This window comes from Podarcis raffonei, chromosome 4 (genome assembly GCF_027172205.1).
Source record: "Podarcis raffonei isolate rPodRaf1 chromosome 4, rPodRaf1.pri, whole genome shotgun sequence".
NCBI lineage: Eukaryota > Metazoa > Chordata > Lepidosauria > Squamata > Lacertidae > Podarcis > Podarcis raffonei.
Genome location: NC_070605.1, coordinates 53,384,145 through 53,403,921, shown reverse-complemented (window position 1 = coordinate 53,403,921; position 19,777 = coordinate 53,384,145). Strand labels below are relative to the sequence as shown.

The window sequence follows — 19,777 nt, the reverse complement described above, 5'->3', positions numbered from 1 at the left end:
TCTGATCGAGGGCCTCTGTGGCCTGATTTGGCCCTGGGAACTAGGCCTATGTCATCAGTAATTCCCACATGGGTTTTTGTTGTCATCAAAACCCAGATGGTTTTGAACAAGCTTTGTGTATATTTTGGTCTCAGAATATGCTGAAAATAGGACTAAATGCATCCATGCCGCATACTTGGAACTAAGGCGTAAACAAGCAGCGCTCTGTCTGAAATCCTGAATCCTGTTAAACAGTTAAATATTAACTAAGACCTCAATCCTGCATTTTTTTTACCATAGTTTTCCAAGACAGTGCCCTGGCATCGCTAAACAAAAGTGTTAGAACTTTAGCTAGGTTGCCTTTAAAATAATTACTTTCCATGTCTATAGTTCCTGTCCAAAAATCAGGGCAATTGTGTTCGCAAGCATACATTCATACAGCTTAGCTGTAAAGGTAAATGTAAAGGACCCCTGACCATTAGGTCCAGTCGTGGCTGACTCTGGGGTTGCAGCACTCATCTCGCTTTATTGGCCAAGGGAGCCGGTGTACAGCTTCCGGGTCATGTGGCCAGCATGACTAAGCCGCTTCTGGCGAACCAGAGCAGTGCGCGGAAACACCGTTTACCTTCCTGCCAGAGTGGTACCTATTTATCTACTTGCACTTTGACATGCTTTTGAACTGCTAGGTTGGCAGGAGTTGGGACGAGCAACAGGAGCTCACCCCGTCGCAGGGATTCGAACCACCAACCTTCTGATCGGCAAGTCCTAGGCTCTGTGGTTTAACCCACTATTCCAGCCTTCCCCATCCAGATGTTTTAGAATGCAACTCCAGTCAGCTTTGCTGGACTGGTGGGAGTGTAGTCCAAAATATACGGAGGCCATCAGGTTGGGGGATGCCATTGGTCATTGCCAGTGAATCTGACCTAACACAGATACTCTTTTGTCAACCTACCAAACTGAGGGAAGCGGCCCGTTTCTGTAGCACAGGTGTCCTTCTTGTGTGCAGCCCTGCCATATGAGGCAGAATAGATGTTAAGGAATTTCGACTCTTTACAGTGGAGTTTCAGTTCTTCATTCTCACACACTAATCTGGTTTTATATTCAGCTGCAAAGGAGAGAGAAAAACACTGCTTATTGGTGGGGAGTTAGTCTGGTTGTTAATCTGGTCCATTTACAAAAACAACCTACGATCACTGCTGAAAGTGCAATCTTTTGTGACGTTCCCTGCTGCCCACTCCCCATATCTCAGTTTATTTGTTTAATATGCTCACATACTTCCTAAGTCATTTGACCTGAGGTGGATCCACAAAAATCCTTTTTAGTTGAGAGGTGGTGATTATGGCATAACCTCCCAAAAGAACCCAGCCAGGCTCAGTCAGTGCTTACTTTGAGCATGCAGTGAAAACCTGCCCCACCCCACCAAACGTAACTGGATGCCATGGCTGTCAAATGCTGCTAGAATTCTTTGTTGTTTACTACGACGCTATTGTCCATTGTGTTATGCATTTGATTTCTGTGTTTTGTGTAGCTACTTTTATACAATGTTTTATTGTATGTTCTTTTATTGTTTTATATTTTGTTATTTTTGTTGCATTTTTGTAAGCTGGCTTGGGGGGGCGGGAATCCTACCTCCAGTGTGGGAGAATAAAAACAGAAGCTAGGGATAGGGGACCTGTGGCCCTTCAAATGTTGTTTGAGCCCAACATCTGGAGAGGCAAAGGTTCCCTACCCTGACATAAACAACCAAACAAACCAGAAAATTGGGCAAAGCTGACTACCTCAGCCATAGGTGCCTCAACAGTTTGTCAAACCATTTATTTATGGCCTCTGAAGCTAAAGAACATGACTTGCTTAAGAAATTTACAGTGCAATCCTATATATGTCTACTCAGAAGTAAACCTCATTTCCCCCAGCAATGGAGTTCATTTCCAGATATATCTGTATTGCTACCTTTGAGATGAAGTTCTTACGGTTAGGGATGGGGAAGAAATTCTATTGTTTGCATTTAAAGCAGAATTGATCAAGCCCACACTTTCCAAAACAACGAGTACCAAAACACAGACATCCTTCAAAATGAGCACTTATCCAAGTTTTGTCATTCGCTTTTCCAAATCACATTCACAAAAATGCATATATTAGGGGAAAGTGTGTATAAAAATGAATTTATTTGTGAAAGCAACATAGAAAACCACAGTATCCTGGCAAAAATTCCTTACAAAAATGTGCAGCTTTGCCAAAAATGCATATAAAACTATGCAGAAAAGGAGATGACCAGCCTTCCTTCTCCTTGTGCCCTCCAGATGTTTTGGGCTACAGTTGCCAGCCGGATAGTAATAATAATAATATTCACTAATTTTATATACCGCCCTTCATCTGAAGATCACAGGGCAGTTCACAACATAGAAATACAAAATTAGAACACAAAATACATAATAAAAACAAGTACAAGAACAAACCACTAACCCCCTTCTTACAAACACATTTAAAAGGACATCGAATGTTAATCAGCAAAAGGCCTGGTTAAAGAGAAATGTTTTCACCTGGCACCTAAATATGTGTAATGAAGGTGCCAGGCGAGCCTCCCTGAGGAGAACATTCTACAGATGAGGAGCAACCCCAGAAAAGGCCTCTTCTCATGTTGCCACTCTCCAGACCTCTTGTGGACAAGGCACACAAAGAAGGGGCTCAGATGATGATCACAGGGCCAAATCAGTTTATATGGGGAGGCGTGATCCTTGAGGTATTGCACTTGTGGCTGACGGGAGTTGCAATCCTAAACATCTCAAGGTCACCAGGTTGGGGAAGAGAAATCTATGAGTGGTGCTGGTGATGTAAGATGTGGGGAGACTGTTGTCTTTATGTCCTGCTTTTAGGCTTCTCAGAGGCATCTATCTGTCCACTGTTGGAAACAGGGTGCTAGACAAGATAGACAACCGGTCCGCTCCAGCAAGGCTTTTCTTACATTCTTAACATATATTATCCTGAATCTAACTAAAATATTTAGTTAGATAAATTTTACGTCTTAATAATAAAGGTAAGGGTAGTTCAAAGGAATGTCAGAAAATGCACTTGGGATAGAACTGAATTCTAATAATATAGCCAGGCTCCCTAAATAATGTTCGTTGTGCCTAAATCTTAGAGGTATCCAGGATTAAATAACATCTGAACATAGCAGCTTTATGGCTAATCTCCTTATGGAGATAATTCTTTTGGCCCTCATTTAGAAATCAATCTACTTCTGAGAGGCTGGGGGTGGGGGAAGAACCTTATTGGGACAAGACAAGGTTTTGTAAGAGACACTCTCAAATTATAGGATTTGGATGGCCCTTCTCCCTTTCTACCTCCTCATCTGATAATCCCTGCTCTTCGAAAGTTCTTGTATGGAGCAGCTAAGAGTAAAGATGGGGAGGGGTTGGTGTAGTAGACTCAATGTCCTTTTTGAGGACAACTCTGCTTTCTTCCTACACAAAAAATCTTTCCCCTGCAGTGGTGATCTTGCCAGGGAATTTGTTCATCTGGAAGAGCTATGAGTATGGAAGCAGATATGGAGTTTAACCTTTGGCCATATCACAGTGAGGATATAGGTGATAAGTATTAAGATGAAACTCGTGAAAAGACACTATCCCAAACACATCCTCCTGAAAGCAAATTCTATGGAAACCAAAGGGATTTAGTTTCAAGTCAACATTTTTAAGAACCGTTTTCCAGAGATGTAAAAATCAGTTATTTAATGTGAACTGTAACAGTCTAAAGGGCTTTGTTTATTTGTGAAAAACTTTAAGTACATTTTATCAACAGCAGGAAACAACGTCATTCAAAAGTCCTTGGCATTTCCCTCATGACTGCCTATTATTTGTGCAGCCTGAACCCTACATATGCTGCCCAGCAGACAAACAATCCACACATTTTCTGGTCCTAAAGGGTAACATAAAAGAATGAGGCTAATGCAATACAAGATAACATGAGATTATTCTCAAAAATAACCATAACTACTTGGATTTAAAGCAAATAAGTGAAATTAAGCAAATGATTGAAGAAGCGCCCCCCCCGGTCTATTTATAAGCACTCCATCAAGACCAAGGGGACTCATATTAGTCATATTTGTTTTGTTAGTTTTACTGGGGCTTTGTCACAACCAGCTTTGCTTAGGTGAAGACTGATATCTACACACTGATCCAGCAAGAGAAACCTGTAAGGAGAAACATATATCTATACACAGAATCCCTTCCTGAACTGGGAACCACACAGAGATTGAATATGGAGAATATGCATCTGTACTGTGATGCATCTCTGGATGCAAAGCATCCAATGCAATCACCATTTGTACTGCAGGGTACTTCCTACTTTCACAATATGTATCCCTATCCCACTCACAAGTACCAGCTACTGCCAGCTAGGTTTCCAATGAGGCCAACTCTGAAATGTAAGGCTTTGACCAACAAAATGAATGTTGTTAGGTCTAAAACCCTATGCACACTTATTTGTGTTGTGAGTACATCCCACTGAACTCGGTAGGACTGGCTTGCAAATCTAGCTGTATCTAAATCAAATGCAGTGCAAACTGATTAAATTCATAGCATTAGCTTGACTGTATTAGTCACTCACCAAAACACTTTCTTCAGGTCATTCAAAAGACAGAAGTCTGCTAAATAAAATACAGTGGCATATAGGTTTTCTGTGCTGCTGTTTTTTAAAAAACAGTGACAGAATCTAGTGAAAGAAAGCCAGCCATTACTATCTTCATGAAGTAGAAATTAAGTCACATTGCCCTTAGTGGAATGAACTTTTTTCTATATTGGGCTCCCAAAGTTTGTTATTTGAATTTTGTGCACCAAAGACTTTGACTACTGCCAGGTAGTGATTAGACTACTGCAATACACTCTACATGGAGCTAACTTTGAAGATTAGATCATATATCTGGTGCAGAATGCTGCTTCCAGGTTGTTAAATGTGACAGTAAGATGGGAAAACAAATCATCAGTCTTGGCTGCCTGTGTATTACTGGGCCCAATCCAATATTTGGTACTCCTGTACAAAGCCCTAAAAAACTCAGCTCCCCCATACCTGACAACCTACGGTTTGAGATCTGCAGGGGGGCAGCGGTTAGTATCTTATTGCTCTTTTATATTAATAAGCCATTTTGATTACATTGGTAAAAAAACAAAATACAAATAATGAGAAGTAAATAAAATATATAGGCACAATAGTCTCTATCCTATAATCAATGGGGCTTACTTCTGTAGACATGCATAGATTGCACTGTGAAGTTTCCACCTTTCTAGAAAGGCACCTGCACTTATCCCCATTCACCTTAATGATTTATGTCCCATCTTGTAATAAATTATTTTTAAGACCCCCAACAATCTACAGCAGAAACTAATATGTACAGCAAATTTTATTCCCTAGATGGGTTATGCTCTTTTATGATGGATGTGCACGTGTGAAAGGTTATTTCCATACATTCTCTGACAATGCTGATAGGGATACTATGTCACTTCTGAAAAATAGCTGCAGGGTAGTGTTTTGGTTCTGTATGATCTCTGTGCACATTGCCAGATATAACTCACTTGCACATGCACATAAACTTTTATGAAAAGTGGTGAATAACATGCTTATCAAAACCCACAAACTTTGGTACAAGGACTGGGTGAATCCACTTCAGAGCTTCGCATAGATTCATGCAAAGATGTCTGTGCCGGCACTGCAGTCAAAACAAAAAGCAAAACAAGTACAAAAATGACACTTGCCTGTTCTACAAATTACTTACTAGGTTTGCATTTAAAGGAGACTAGAAGGTATTTAGTGATTCCTGGACATAGATCAGGTCCAAAAACCCGACTATTGACAAGGAGTTGGCAGGCTCTCAGATCCTGGCATTCATCCAGTACTTTCTAAAACAATGAGCAAAAAAGCATAGTCTTGAAAAACAGATTCAAACTATATAACAGTTCAGACCCTGACATTTTAAAATCTATATGTGATAAGCTGTTGCCCACTGGTTACCAGAAAAATAGGCATAACAATCTATACAATGCCAATACAATGATTTCGAAGACAAACCGAGTTGTGTGAAATTATGGGATGATCCCCAAAATTCCTTTGTTTTACCATTCAAGTTTGGATGCGACAAACCTATTTTGAAATCCCCCTTAAGGGCTGTTTGATGTATTGCAAGGTGGCAGATAAGTTGGGGAAATAGGACACTATAGATTTTGTTATGACAAGCTGGCATTCCAGAATTTGTCATCTGTGAAGCAATATTAATATAAAAAATTCATGTAACCTAGGAGATAGGGACTTATTTTCACGCCTGAAATTTTTTGATAGTGGCTGCTGCTTTGTTACAAATTTTCATCCCACATGAACTACCAGTAAATGAAAAACCAATTTATCACACTGCATATAACTGATGCCTTGAAAGGTGTTAATCACTGAAGTTTACACAGAACAAAATTTTTGTTTACACAGAGCAAAATGCTACATTGCTGTATTGTTAACTGTCATAAATGAATCAACCAATATGAGCGGTTTATTGGGTACCAGATTCATCATGGGCCTGCTGCTACTATTAGCACTTGTTTTTAGCAATTGTCCCCAAATTCCTGGAAGCAGCAGTTCCAGATTAGAAAAGTTGGCAGGCTATTACAATTTGCCCACAAAGCAGTAAAAGTTTTATAGAGAAAGAGTAGTTCAAAATAGATTTAGAAAAGTGCCAATATCCTTTTTTAAAAAAACAAAAAAACTCATAGACTATTTTTAGAACACAAGTAAACAATAAAAAGCCTTTTAACTAAAAAAAAAATCTCTTCATATTTTACCCTGTGTTTTATAAGAGATGTAAGCTTAAAACTGCAATCCTAATCACTTACCCCATTGAATTCAATGGAACTTACTTCTGAGCAGACATGTATAGGATAACATTGCCGGTGTTGAATTTGCTGTGCAACAAGATCTGGCCACTAATACGTTCAAAACTAATATATGGTCAGAACAGTCACAGATTAGGAGGGATTTAATTTTTCTTTCAGCCCTTCAGTGAAAGATTCCTGTATAGCATTCTTTGTTCTTTCAGTAAAATAATACTATGCTTAGATTATCTCTCCATTCCAGAGAGAATAGGTAGGATGAGATCATGCAGATTTGCTTCCAACAATTTGGTTTACTGTAGGTGTCTGAGATTTGAGAGAAGACAAAGCCAGACATGTATCTTGCATTTGAGTGCTATGTGAACATATCTGTAAAACATTCTATGATTCTGTCTATCTATGTGCAGCTGGGATGTGTGATGGCTTCAAATAATCTTTCTGTGCAAGCCTAACTTAAATCGCCAAAGATTCAAAGGACTCAAAATAGTCTTGGTGCCATGCTAGTTAAGGACACAAAGGAGAAGGGATGACACTCCCATTTTCATGAGGACAGCTTGAACCAAAGATCATTTTTCAGCCATTAGATGCATTAAAGCACATACAAGCCATGCTTATAAAACCACTATTCTAAGCAATATTCATTAAAAAAAACAGGGTATTACACTAAACAATAACATTTAACTTCTTTATAGAGGGACAGAGCAGGGACCTGTGTAAATCCTACAACATCTGAATGGCAACAATTTGCCTATCCCTTCTTTAATGACACTGATTTTTAAAATGTTTCTACAAACACTAGGTCCCTGAATAAGTAGTAAAACTTTTGCACTGTGGTTATGTACCTGCTAAAGGCATAGAAATATACCTGACAGTATTAGCCAACTGCTTGGAAAATCACCACTTTATAGAAATGTCTGGAAATTATCTTTATTGTATAATGCAAGTCCATTTAACATAACATAATGAATCTTACCTCCAAGTAAGCACACATAGGATTGCACTGTTAATGTCTACTGTATGTCTGCCTATATATCTTCTTAAGGAGAAAACTGTGGTTGTGAATTAGGCCACCAGTGGATCCTAAACCATAGAAACATACCATCTTTCTATCAAAGATAGTGAAAAGTGAATACCCGCTCTCATGAAATAGAAAAATAATAATGCCATGTAAAATAACAAAATATAAGAATCATCCTTAGTAGCTCCTCAGGAAATAACCTTTGCTTGCCAGTTCAGGCTCATTAGCTTTAAATGTACAGAGTAATCCTACGGATGTTCTCTCAAAAGTAGACATCCAAGGTAAGCCACTGGGAATAAGCCACTCTGAACACAGCAGCTCTTACTTCTAAGTAGAAATTGCACAGCATTGCTCTGTACATGGTGTCAAATAACAGGATTAAGGATGCTACAGTTTAGGATTCCCATGAGGTCAGGAACCCGACTGCATCATCAGATCTTAATTATGTTTAGGAAATGATCTTTGCATATTTTGTATATCAGTTTTTAAAAATTCCTCTAAACCTACAAAATAATGACCAATTTGTCAGAACAGGACATGACTGTGTTAGCATTTTTCCCATGTGAGGGAAATTTAAATATTACTGGTTTGTCTAACATGAGGAACATGATTGCCTTGACTTCTGAGGCAGGGAATAACCATGATTCAGGACTAAACGCTTGCCTCTATGTCTATATAACTGTTCTTATGTGTTTACAGTAAGACTATCAGAACAGTGTATATGGCAAGGGAACAGAGATGAAGCACAGGTCTCAAATATATTGTTAATCATTGGGGCATTTGATACAATGGCAAGCCAGTGATTCAGAGGTAATCTTCAATAATCCTAATCAAAATTAGGCTGTAGATTCTACTGCTGTCTACCAGAAACTGGAGCCAGAACTAAACTAATTGGCAATCTAGATTTCTCCCAGGAAAATCCATTGACATAAGCTCAGTGCCAAAACAACTCCATCAATCTGGCACAGACAAATTAAGTTGGACCATTGGGTGTTAATCTTAATGGGCATTCTCATTGTTCAGGGCTCTTTTGTCCCAGTCTGCTTGGCAAGAGAACTCAGACAGCCCATACAACTACTGAGTGTGTGGCCAGCCACCCAATCCCCCAAACTGGATTTCAGTTTGCTTGTGATGAACAGGTCCTGTGAGGCTTGCACCACAGAACTATAGATCATGCATGGCTGGCTAAGTCACCACTCAGAACTGTTTGGGAAGATTTGTGCCATTCATTGTATTGAGTTGCAAACAAATTGCAACCAGTTTCATTTACTGTATTGGCCCGCACCCGCAAATAAGCCGCACCTTTAAAATTCGGCGGATTGGGGGAGGCTTGGGAGCCGCGGATGGGACAGGCGCTGTTGCCCTGCGCTCCCGGGCTGCTTCCTGGGGGGAGGGAGCGGCGCTGTTTTGGCGGCATAGGGTCGTGAATATAAGCCGCACTTCTTTCCCAGATTCCGATAGTGAAAAGTTAAAGTGCGGCTTATATTCAAGCCAATATGGTATGTAGTCAGATATTGGTTTAAAAATTTACTTTAAATTGTTGCTATTCAAAAATTAAGATGTGACAATAACATATGAATTTCAAAAGTAGCCAAACACATTCTTAAGTGTCAGGATTAATTAGCATTGCATATTCTTCAGGAGCAAAGGGGTGGAGAGATTTTCTTTGAGGAGGAGTCCTGATAATGGTCTGCATATTCATTAGACCTTCAGAAACACTAAAACTTAGTCATATGCACTACTGAACCATCCTTCCTCCCACAATAACAACTATTCTATTATAAAAGTTACACTCTGAACATCAGTCAATTAATGTTGCCTTTACCTTGCATTTTAATAAATACAATTTATATCACTGAATCATTCTGAAAGGCTGTTTTTTTATTAAAAAAAACAAGAATAAAAATACTACAATATGTAATACCTGCAAAGTAGTAGATGCCACACAGTTTATGGGCTCTTTCATCGTGGCTTCTGGATGTTGTTCACTACACAACTGGTAAGCTTGCCCGTAATATGCAGATTGGACACTTATTGTTGAATGCCGAGGACACTGCAGACTCAAGCGATCACCATCACAGGCATACGCAGTGTGGTTTTGCAGAAGTTTGGTTAGATAACCTAGAAAACATTTACCTGTGTTACATTTAATGAGGAAATAGCTTTCCCCCAAATGTTAAAATGAAAGCTGCAGTCATCGCTTGGCTTGGTTACAAAAGCTTTAACCCATGCCTCAAGACTCTTGAGCACTTCCAAACTCTTGTTTATTGTGGGATTGGTGCTGTTCCTGCATGGATATTTTTGTCATTGTTTGCATCAAAATGCCAGCCCGTAGTTTCCTCCCATTTAATCTAGTTTTATCCTTATGACAGAAAATTTGCCAAAGTAAAATAAATAAATAAACCTGTTGCCACAGCCTGTATTAAGTTCTCTGCTCTGCTACAGATTTCCTGAGAAAGTTACAAAAAAGGCAGCTTTATGTCAAAGTTGCTATAAGCGTTTTATTTTTTGTTTCTCTCTTGTAAACTGGCGAGACAGAGGGCAAAGCACTGGTTTGCATTATGTGATCTGCAGTAGTCTACTGAGTGTTTCTTTCTCGTTTAATGTAGAGGATTAGATGGTTTTCTGGCCCGTGGAAAGAGAATGCTAAATGTGGCAATGCTTATTTGAATCTTTAAACTTCATATCAGTTAATCAACCATATCCCTCCCTCAGTAATTTTCCAGCTGTGCGAGAGCCAAGTAGGATGTAAAAATAAAAAAAAAAGATTCACTCATTTCTACTCATCTAGTATTTCATGTATTCAGGCTTAACCAAAAACATATTGTGGAGTTGTGCCCACTAAAATGAGAGGGTTTTGCTTCTGCACTGTGCCCCTGATTCATAGAACTGTGCCCACTGGAACGGGACAGGGGAACTTTTTCAGCCTGGGAACTGCATTCACTTCTGGGCAACTTTTGGGGTGGGGGAAGCAAAAGTGGGCAGAGCGACAAAAGTAGGTTTTGTCTTTGTACATTAGGCTAGTTTTTATTCGTTCACACACCCCTCTTAGTTAGTTCTCCATCCAGAGAAGCAAAAAGCATTATCAGAGTTTAGGGACATATTCAATTCAGGCAAACACACTCCAAGAGAGGGCAAAGCAGGCCTGGTGAGGGGTGTGGCTAGAGAGAGCTCTGAGGGCCAGATAGAGAGGCCTGGAGGGCCACATTCAGCCCTGGGCCTGCGGTTCCCATACCTGCACTAGATGCACACAGATACATGGGTTTGTCTTCCAGGAAGTTCACAAGAAAAGCACAAAGGCAATAGCCCTCCGCTACTCTGTGTAGACCAGCGGCTTGTATTTAGAGACAAAGTGTCTCTGAACATGACGTTTCCTTTTATCTATCATGGAAAATATCCACTCAAGAGTCATATCTGTGAATTTTCCTAATCCAGTTTTATAGCCATCTAAACCAGTGGTAATCGCATCTTGTGGTAGTGAATTCCAAAAATTCATTAAGAAATGATAGGCTTATCCATTAACTTCAATGGGCTTACTCTGAGTAGGACTGCCATTGAATAGCACCACCCCTGGCCATTATCACACATAAAATTAAAATACATCTACATTTTGGTTTGTTGGAAAACAGATGTATAATTAAAGCCTGAGTTTGATAAATATCAGCCCTAGGAATGTTCCTTTTCAATATGCATGCACTTTTCACCCGCTCCGACGTTCCTTTGAATGTATCAGTAAAATTTTAAAACACACTTAGACTAACATGGCAAATTGTCAATGTTAAGTCCATAAAATTACTTGTATTTTATTTAGAGCCAAACTCCCCCATGAAAAGGCACAAACCAAGTCAACATTGGCAATTTCATAGTAATTCTTATAAAAACAGATATATATTTCCCATTAATTTCTACACACAATGCATTATAAAACTTTGAAGCCTTTTAGTTTATGGTGTGTTGGGAAAACATCAATTTTTTTTTACTGTTGTTCCTTATTCCAGATGTGACTCACCAAATCCATATTTTTCCATTACTTTTAAATTGGCATGGAGTACAAAACAGAAGGACAACACATTCTAGTCTACTATTCCTTGGTGTGCAACATTAAAATTTGTTCTTGTCGTCCCAACAAGATACATTGCGTCTCCACCCTCATCACTCAGCCTAGACACTGAGGCCCAGCTCTGAGGGCCTTCTGGCAGTTCCCTCATGTAGAGAAGTGAAGCCACAGGGAACCAGGCAGAGGACCTTCTCAGTAGTGGCGCCTGCCCTGTGAAATACCCTTCTGCTGGATGTCAAAGAGATAAGCAATCATATTACTTTTCTTGGGAGCCAGCCAGCATGGCTGGGGCAACCCACTCACATGAGGGGGGTATGTAAGAAATACATTATTGTTGTTATTATATTTTCATGGAGAGCAAGACTTAGGTTAGTTACAAATTAGCACTTAACCAGCACCACACAGCTGTAGCCTCTTCCATTCATGATAAACTGATGACTAATCTCCCCAGGGTGAGAGAGCTAACCCTGAAGAAATGTGGCTGTTTATGTGGATGAAGGATGGGGAACCTCAGGTCCAAGGAGCCAAAAGCAGCCCTTCAAGGCTCATTATCTGACCCTCAGGACTCTCCACAGGGCCACAACTCAGAAGCCTTGCTCTGCACCTTCCTTGAGTACTTTTGCCTGCCTAGAATGTCCCCTCAAACACTGAAAATGCTTCTGACTTGTCTGAATGGAAGATTAAAGAGGGATGTGCGAGTGTGTATAGAAACCAGCTTACTGTACAAAAGGTAAAATTCACATCCATTGCTCTGCCCACTTTCGCCTTTGGCCCTGCTCACCACAGGAATGTGGCCCCTGGAAGGTTACCCAAATCGTAATGTGGCCTCAAGGCTGAAATGTTCCCCCACCCCTGACATAGACAAAGTAATTTACTACGTAAAAAAATGTGCACAACTGAGTTGCCAACTTCTTCCAGAAGAAGGAAGCTTCTGTGCTGTTACTGTTAATATAATATTGACAGGAAAAGGTTGGCAGGTACAGCTTCTTCTATTGGAGGAGCCCGCTTCAGAAATTTAGAGCCAGATGTCAAAATGTAGAGAACTAGTTCCTCTGACTATTTGCCTTTCTTTCCCATCCACCTCCCTCCAATTGGAATTAGGACCAGAATCTATTAAGCATTCACTGTGTGTACAGTCTGCATGTAAAGCGCTCTCTGACACCTGTATGCTGGCAACATGGTTTAAAGGCAGCATAGTTAGAGATACTCTTCTCAGCAGCATCCCCTCAGGACTTTGAAGAATTTGGTCCTAAATCTGTGACAGTTTAGGTTTCAAATTGCTTGGAACCAGAAGTTCCCATGTACAAAGAAGCCCAGTATTCCCTAGAGAATATCAGCTATGCAAACTTTTGAATGAGTTCCCGAGCATCTTAACTGCTACTTTGATCCTGCAAATTCCTATTCCAGTATCTAAGCAAGTTTCACCAACAATTACACTATTCAGTTCTAAAAATGGCTTAAAAACAACCGTCTCCCATTGCTTCATGTGTGCAGGTACATTTTATTTGTTTAATAAGTCACCTAGACTTGATAGGAAAGAAATTTTATCCCTCCAGGTGGCATTTAAAACATCCGTAATGTTATTACAGTAAGTCCACGCTTTTACACAACGAAGGGAATAAAAATAGTCGTGAGATTTTGATAAGAAAAACTGGCAATGTATTGGTATGTGGATTGCTTCACTCAGGCACTGTACTCTGTGGAGACATTAATAGCTCACGGAGTTCTGCTTTTCAGATTTCACACAGCTAAGTCTTGCCTCTACATATCATGCACAGCAGGCAGAGCTAAAATCTCATAGTCATTTATGGAGGAACTCAAACTGTTTGTTCTGATTACAATATCTGCATTTTGTTTTTGTGGAATATTAAACATTTTGGCAAAGAACGGGCTGGAGAAAGGATGACAGGAATGTGCTTGTGGAAACACTAGATTGGGAATCTGATGTTCTATGGAGGGTCAGATGTGCAGGATGCTGAAGTCCCGTCTCCTGAGACACACAACAAATGCCTCTTTGGTCTCCAGCCCTGCAATATTTGTTCTCCATAATAATCATGAGGCTTTGAAACTTGTTTAAAAAGGGCACACTGGCATTGTCATGAAGTCAATGTCACATTACATTTAGTGTGGAAGGTAGACCATGCTGAATACATCAGAGACCTGGTTCACATACATAGGCAAAACTGCTCCCATATCCTTAAGTTAAATTCCTAAACTAAAGTTGTCAGAAGCTATTGCTGCTAACTTCGGTGAATGGCAAAGCAGAGGATTCTATGCAGGAGTCTCTAGCAACAGTGCTTCAGGAGAAGTGCACAAGATCAGCAAGCCTCAACAGGAGCTCATTTAGGGTGAAACATCAGATTTGCATTGACCTCAGGGATGGCAGTTCTACTTCAGTTCCTGGATAGACCACTCAGGTTCTGTCTTGTAGATCTGTATCTGCAGGGGCTGTTGAAAAGCTTTCTGAGAATACTGCCAAAGAGTTACTTATTAGCCACATACACACCCTTCACATGCTCCATCATTTGACAAAGGAGAGTATCAAAAAAGGACACTTCCAACTGGTTCGGCCCTTTGGTCCTTTTCAAGCTGTCTTGCATCACCCATTATGCCACTGCAGCTCTTTTAAACTGCTCTTTGGCAGGCTCACGCTCCATTGCCTCTCACTTGTCAAGGGACAAGTGGGAACTTGAATGGTTGTTCTCCCCTTTCCCTATTGGCCAGATCAAAACAGATGTACAGGCAGCTCATTCAAAATATCTCTTGAGGGGCCATGCTAGGATCAGTGAAAGTCTTGTTTATTTGCAAATAACAAGAGTTCAACAGAGGAAGGAGAAAGATTGTACACTGATAATTTGCACATGCTATTTTCTTATTTCCCACGCAAAGTTAAAAAACATAATGAAACAGCATCAACAGAGTTAAACAGCATTGCTTCAGTGTCAGTAGATTTTTAAACAATGTTTTGCATTGTAAGGCACTCAGAAACGGGGATGTTATCAGAGACCTGCTTTTCATTTTACATTTTGTACTCAGATAGAAAGAAAAAAGTATACACCCATGACAGTGAAGGTAGTCACTTTTCTTCATGGAATACCTGGAGGTGGAGCCTGTTCTTTCCCCTGTCCTCCCATCTCCTTTGTATTTTGCCAAGAATAGTGGTATTCCTGGCCCTCTCTCAATGTTCCTGGCCCTCTCTCAATTGACTTGAAGCTTCTGTGCTTTATACTCATGTAGTCCAACCTGAGTGAAGTGAAGAGCTGGCCAGGGAGAGCCAAGGCTCATACATTTGACCAGACAACCCAAAGAGAATCTTAATGCCAGGCAAATAAAACAAAACACTACACTACACACAGCAGCATCCCACCAGGGTGGGACAGTTCTGCAGTCATAAATGCAGACCTGGGTAATAATGGCAATCTCTTTCCGTAGAGCTGGCATCAAATGTTGCTATGATCAAGGCCAACACCCCAGCAAGGGTCCCACAGCCAACCCTCCTGACCCTGCTGCTGAATCTCCTTGCTGTTACCTGCCCATTCACCTGCACAGTCCAACCAAGCAAACAAGCAAGCAGTGAGAAGAGCAAGGGCCGGAAGTCCCCCCCTTTCCCCCCCTCTAGGGATGGGGAGTTGGTACCAATTGGGCAAGTGGATGACTACTTGTGAGGATAAAGGAGGGCATGGTGGGGGAGTGGAGGTGGACACTGAAGAACATCCTATACAGAAACTGGCACCGAGCCTCAGTATCTGCAATACTTATTCTGCATGAAAGAAAGTCTTTCAAAGGCAGGAAATACACCCAAGACCAGTTACTGCTTTGGCAGACCCCTAGAATGCATTGAGGATGAGGCCGTTCTCATGTTCCATCCATATGTGGAGAGAGCAAAGTGTAGAGGGGCTCTTTAAAGGGCTGCAGCCTACCTATTTTCAGCCAGCAACAAATGGCCCAGCAAGCAGTACACCTAGGGCAGGTGAGGGTCACGGTGAGGCAAGGGAGGGCTTTGCCACAAAACTATCGGGAACTGGAACCACCTTTCACCTTCCCTCAATGCTCAGAGGGAGCAGGACATCAGGTGAAGGAGGTACACACTTCATTGGCAAGGTGAGCATGCGCACTCAGCCATCTGTAAGCATGACTGTGAGGATGAGAAAGGAAAATGACAGGCAACTTGCCATTTCTTGGGCTACAGTCCTAGTCATTTTTCACTTGAAAGTAAATCCCAATAAAAAGAACAAATATTACTTCTAAATAAAGAAAGTTTAAAACCTTCTAAATCAGGGTTTTGGAGCATATATTTTTTACATCAGGATACTCTGGGACCCTTTGAAGTGATCTTAGTCTTGCAAAGAAAAGAAAATGTCCAATCCAGGGTACTAATTAAAGGCTTTATGTTCTAAAAACAGAGTTATGAGTGACAAATAACATGCATTCTTTATCCACACAGATTAACTTTGCCCCTCTGAAAAGGACTGCCGCAATACTGTGTACACTGCAGTAAATAAACAGTACCTGCTATATATAAGGACAACCACTTAGTGACAGATTACTTTTACAGAAAGCAAGCATTCACAGCCTTTTATTTTGAGGGCCTGAAGATGAACGTGGCTAGGTACAGAGAATTACGTAAGTGCCCTCAATCTGTGGTGGGTGGTTTGTTTTTGTAATATGCACACTCTATTTACCATCTATTTTTTACGACAGGCCAATCTACTTCAGATCAAAATAGACTGAAGAGTGAGATAGACTGTTAGCCATACTCCTAAAAGTCTCATCCATCAAGCCCTTAGCTTTTCCCCCTCAATAATTGTGCCAACTACCATTGAAATATTCATGGCAATTTCAGAAGACAGCCATTTCAGCAAGGAAGGATGAGACCAGTAATAAAACTTTCCCCTCCTTCCTTGTTCTCTGAGGACATACAGATGGTGATCTGTTAAGCCATAGCTGCTTTTCAACTCATTGCAGGGAATCTGCAACCTCAAAGAAAGCTTGTCTGGCTACATGGTAACATAAATTTTATTACCCCTTTCCACAGTGCCTCACATTTGTGATACTGAATGAATTAAATACAGTGTGAGGGATTCAACTAGGTTTTACTCAGAGTAGACCTATTGAAATTAATGGCCTTAAATTAGTCATTTCAGAGAGTCTGCTCTAAGTAAAACTTAGTTGAATGCCACCCAGTGGGCTCTCTCTGCTCAGTAATGGGGTCTTTGCTGTTGAGAACAATTTACTAGACAGGATAAGACCCAAATTGTCAGTACAAAAGTGTCATTTGATCTGAAACCCTCAGTATCTACCACTATTCTGCATTCTCTAGAGTAGGAGTTCACTAACATTTTGTGCCTATGGGCACATTTGGAAATCTGACAAACTCATTGGCTCCACACAATACCCATTTCACAGAAGATAAACAGCTGATGTTCAGAAATTGCCAATGACTAATCACCTATATATATCCCACAGCAAATAAAACAGAGAAAAAATAAACAACCCCTACCCTAACAACAACAGAAGCCAACTTAAATAAAAAAAATGGGAGGGACAGGTGTCTTAATGGGCACCAAGGCAGCTGTTTGAGGGTGTCATGGTGTCCCAGGGCATCATGCTAGAGACCCCATCTCTACGGTTTAGCATAAAAAAATTGCTCAGCAAATCAGTAGTCTTTGCCTACATTATGGTTTCTCATATTATTTTATGAACTTACTCCTCCCCCTTTTTAAATTTTGCATTGGTTAATTTTTCTGATATTCCCCATGCTCCTCTGTCCTTCTGTTAGCGAGCCAGCCAAGAATAGCACACAATGCTAACGCTTTATCTTCATCTTCTTTTCTGTTTTCGCTGTGGATTGTAAACATTACTCAAATTCTTGCAGTGTGGGTTGTCAATGCACATTCTCACAGTGGCAACAGGACGGGCAGCATTGCCACACAGGGGAAAGCACTCCTATACAATAGTCTTCTTTTCAAATATAGGCATTTTGCCAGTAGCTGGCATTGTCTTAACCCTTTGTGATGTGGAGATAGATGTTCACTTTGAAAGTCTAGCTTTCAATGGCAATCATCAGAATGTGCAGTTCTCAAATATCTGTTGCTGAGCAGCAGTGCAGACAACAAAAGTTGTAGGTTTTTTTAGTTCAGAAAAATCCACATGCGGCCACAATCCAAAAAGCAGTGTGTGTGCACACCAGAACTGTGCTTGATTCCTTTTGCTACAGCAACTTTGACTAACAAGTGAAGCTGCTGTTCAGTGCTTTCTCACTTTGGCAGTGGGAACTGCTGTGGTGAAAAATATAAAACATGTTGCATTAGCATCTCTTTTGCAGGGTTTGCAGCTGTGTAGTATATAATTTCTCTATAGGTTCCAAATTTTTGAACAACACATGTAACATAGATAGATAGATAGATTCTTTATTGTCATTACACACGTGCAACATTGCACAAGTGCAACGAAATTGGATGCCATCCCTTAAAAACAACAAAAGCAAAACAACAACAACAACCAACAAACCACATTCCAGCCACACCCACACCCATCAATCTCCCAGGTCACACTATCGAGTTACAGCATTCAAAAGGGCCACAGCTCTCGGGTAAAAACTGTTTTTCAGTCTATTTGTCCTTGACTTGATGTTTCTATATCTCCTGCCAGAAGGCAGTAGTGCAAACAGACTGTATCCCGGGTGAGATGAATCCTGCAGGATGTTGTTTGCTTTCCTAAGACAACGGGAACCGTACAATTCTTCCAAAGATGGGAGAGGTTGACCAATAATCCTTTGTGCTGTGGTTATGACCTTCTGGAGCACCTTCCTCTCCCTAGCTGTACAACTGGAGAACCAAGCACAAATACAGTATGTAAGAATGCTCTCTATGGAGCCTCGGTAGAAGGACACCAGCAGTCTCTCACTCAGATTGTTCTTCTTTAAAAGTCTGAGGAAATAAATTCTCTGCTGGGCCTTCTTCACCAGAGCAGTGGTATTTGCGCTCCAAGTCATGCCCTGATCGATAGTTACTCCCAAAAACCTGAATTCCGCCACCCTCTCCACCCGTTCCCCATTGATATGCAAGGGCTGAATGTCCGCCTTTTTTTTCCTGTAATCCACCACTAATTCCTTGGTCTTAGCCGTATTAAGAGCCAGATTGTTCTCTCCACACCAAACACAGAGCCGCTCCACCTCGTCCCGATAGGCGGACTCATCCCCTCCTGAAATGAGCCCTACCACCGTAGTGTCATCAGCAAACTTGATGATTTTGTTGCTGGAATAGGTGGCTGTACAGTCATACGTATAGAGAGCATAGAGCAGGGGACTCAACACACAACCCTGTGGTGAGCCGGTGTTAAGGCTAAGGGCTGTGGACATATGTGACCCCACTCTAACCCTCTGAGAACGTTCTGACAAAAAATCCAAAACCCAGAGACAGGTGGAGTTGGAGAGTCCAATCGCCTCTAGCTTGGACACCAGTCTATGGGGGAGGATAGTGTTAAAAGCTGAGCTAAAGTCCACAAACAGCAGCCTCACATAACTCCCCGGCTGCTCCAGATGGGACAGAGCAGCATGGAGAGTGGTGGTGATAGCGTCCTCTGTGGATCTATTTGCCCTGTATGCAAACTGGTAGTTGTCAAAAGTTGATGGAAGACAGGAAATAATATGACGGCGCATCAGTTTCTCAAAACACTTCATGATGATTGGAGTCAGTGCAACTGGTCTGTAGTCGTTCAAACTACTGCTTGTGGATTTTTTAGGCAGAGGGACAATAGTTGACGACTTCAGGCAGGGTGGGACAATAGACTGGTGTAAGGACTTGTTGAAGATCTTAGTAAAGACCCTCGCCAGCTGATCCGCACAGCCCTTCAACA

General features: G+C 41.0%; 1 protein-coding gene across 4 annotated transcripts in view; it reads right to left on the bottom strand.

Annotated features, from left to right (window-relative positions):
* EVA1C (eva-1 homolog C) overlaps positions 1-19,777 on the bottom strand; it is a 44,600-nt gene that overhangs the window by 12,494 nt on the left and 12,329 nt on the right. For 3 of the 4 annotated variants that reach the window (XM_053386595.1, XM_053386593.1, XM_053386596.1), the window contains exons 2-4: positions 9,788-9,984; positions 5,747-5,870; positions 932-1,084 (exon numbers count right to left, since the gene is read on the bottom strand). In XM_053386595.1, coding sequence (XP_053242570.1) covers positions 932-1,084; positions 5,747-5,870; positions 9,788-9,984 — 474 coding nt within the window. The remainder of the gene's footprint in view (positions 1-931; positions 1,085-5,746; positions 5,871-9,787; positions 9,985-19,777) is intronic. The other variant, XM_053386594.1, reaches the window with a different exon arrangement.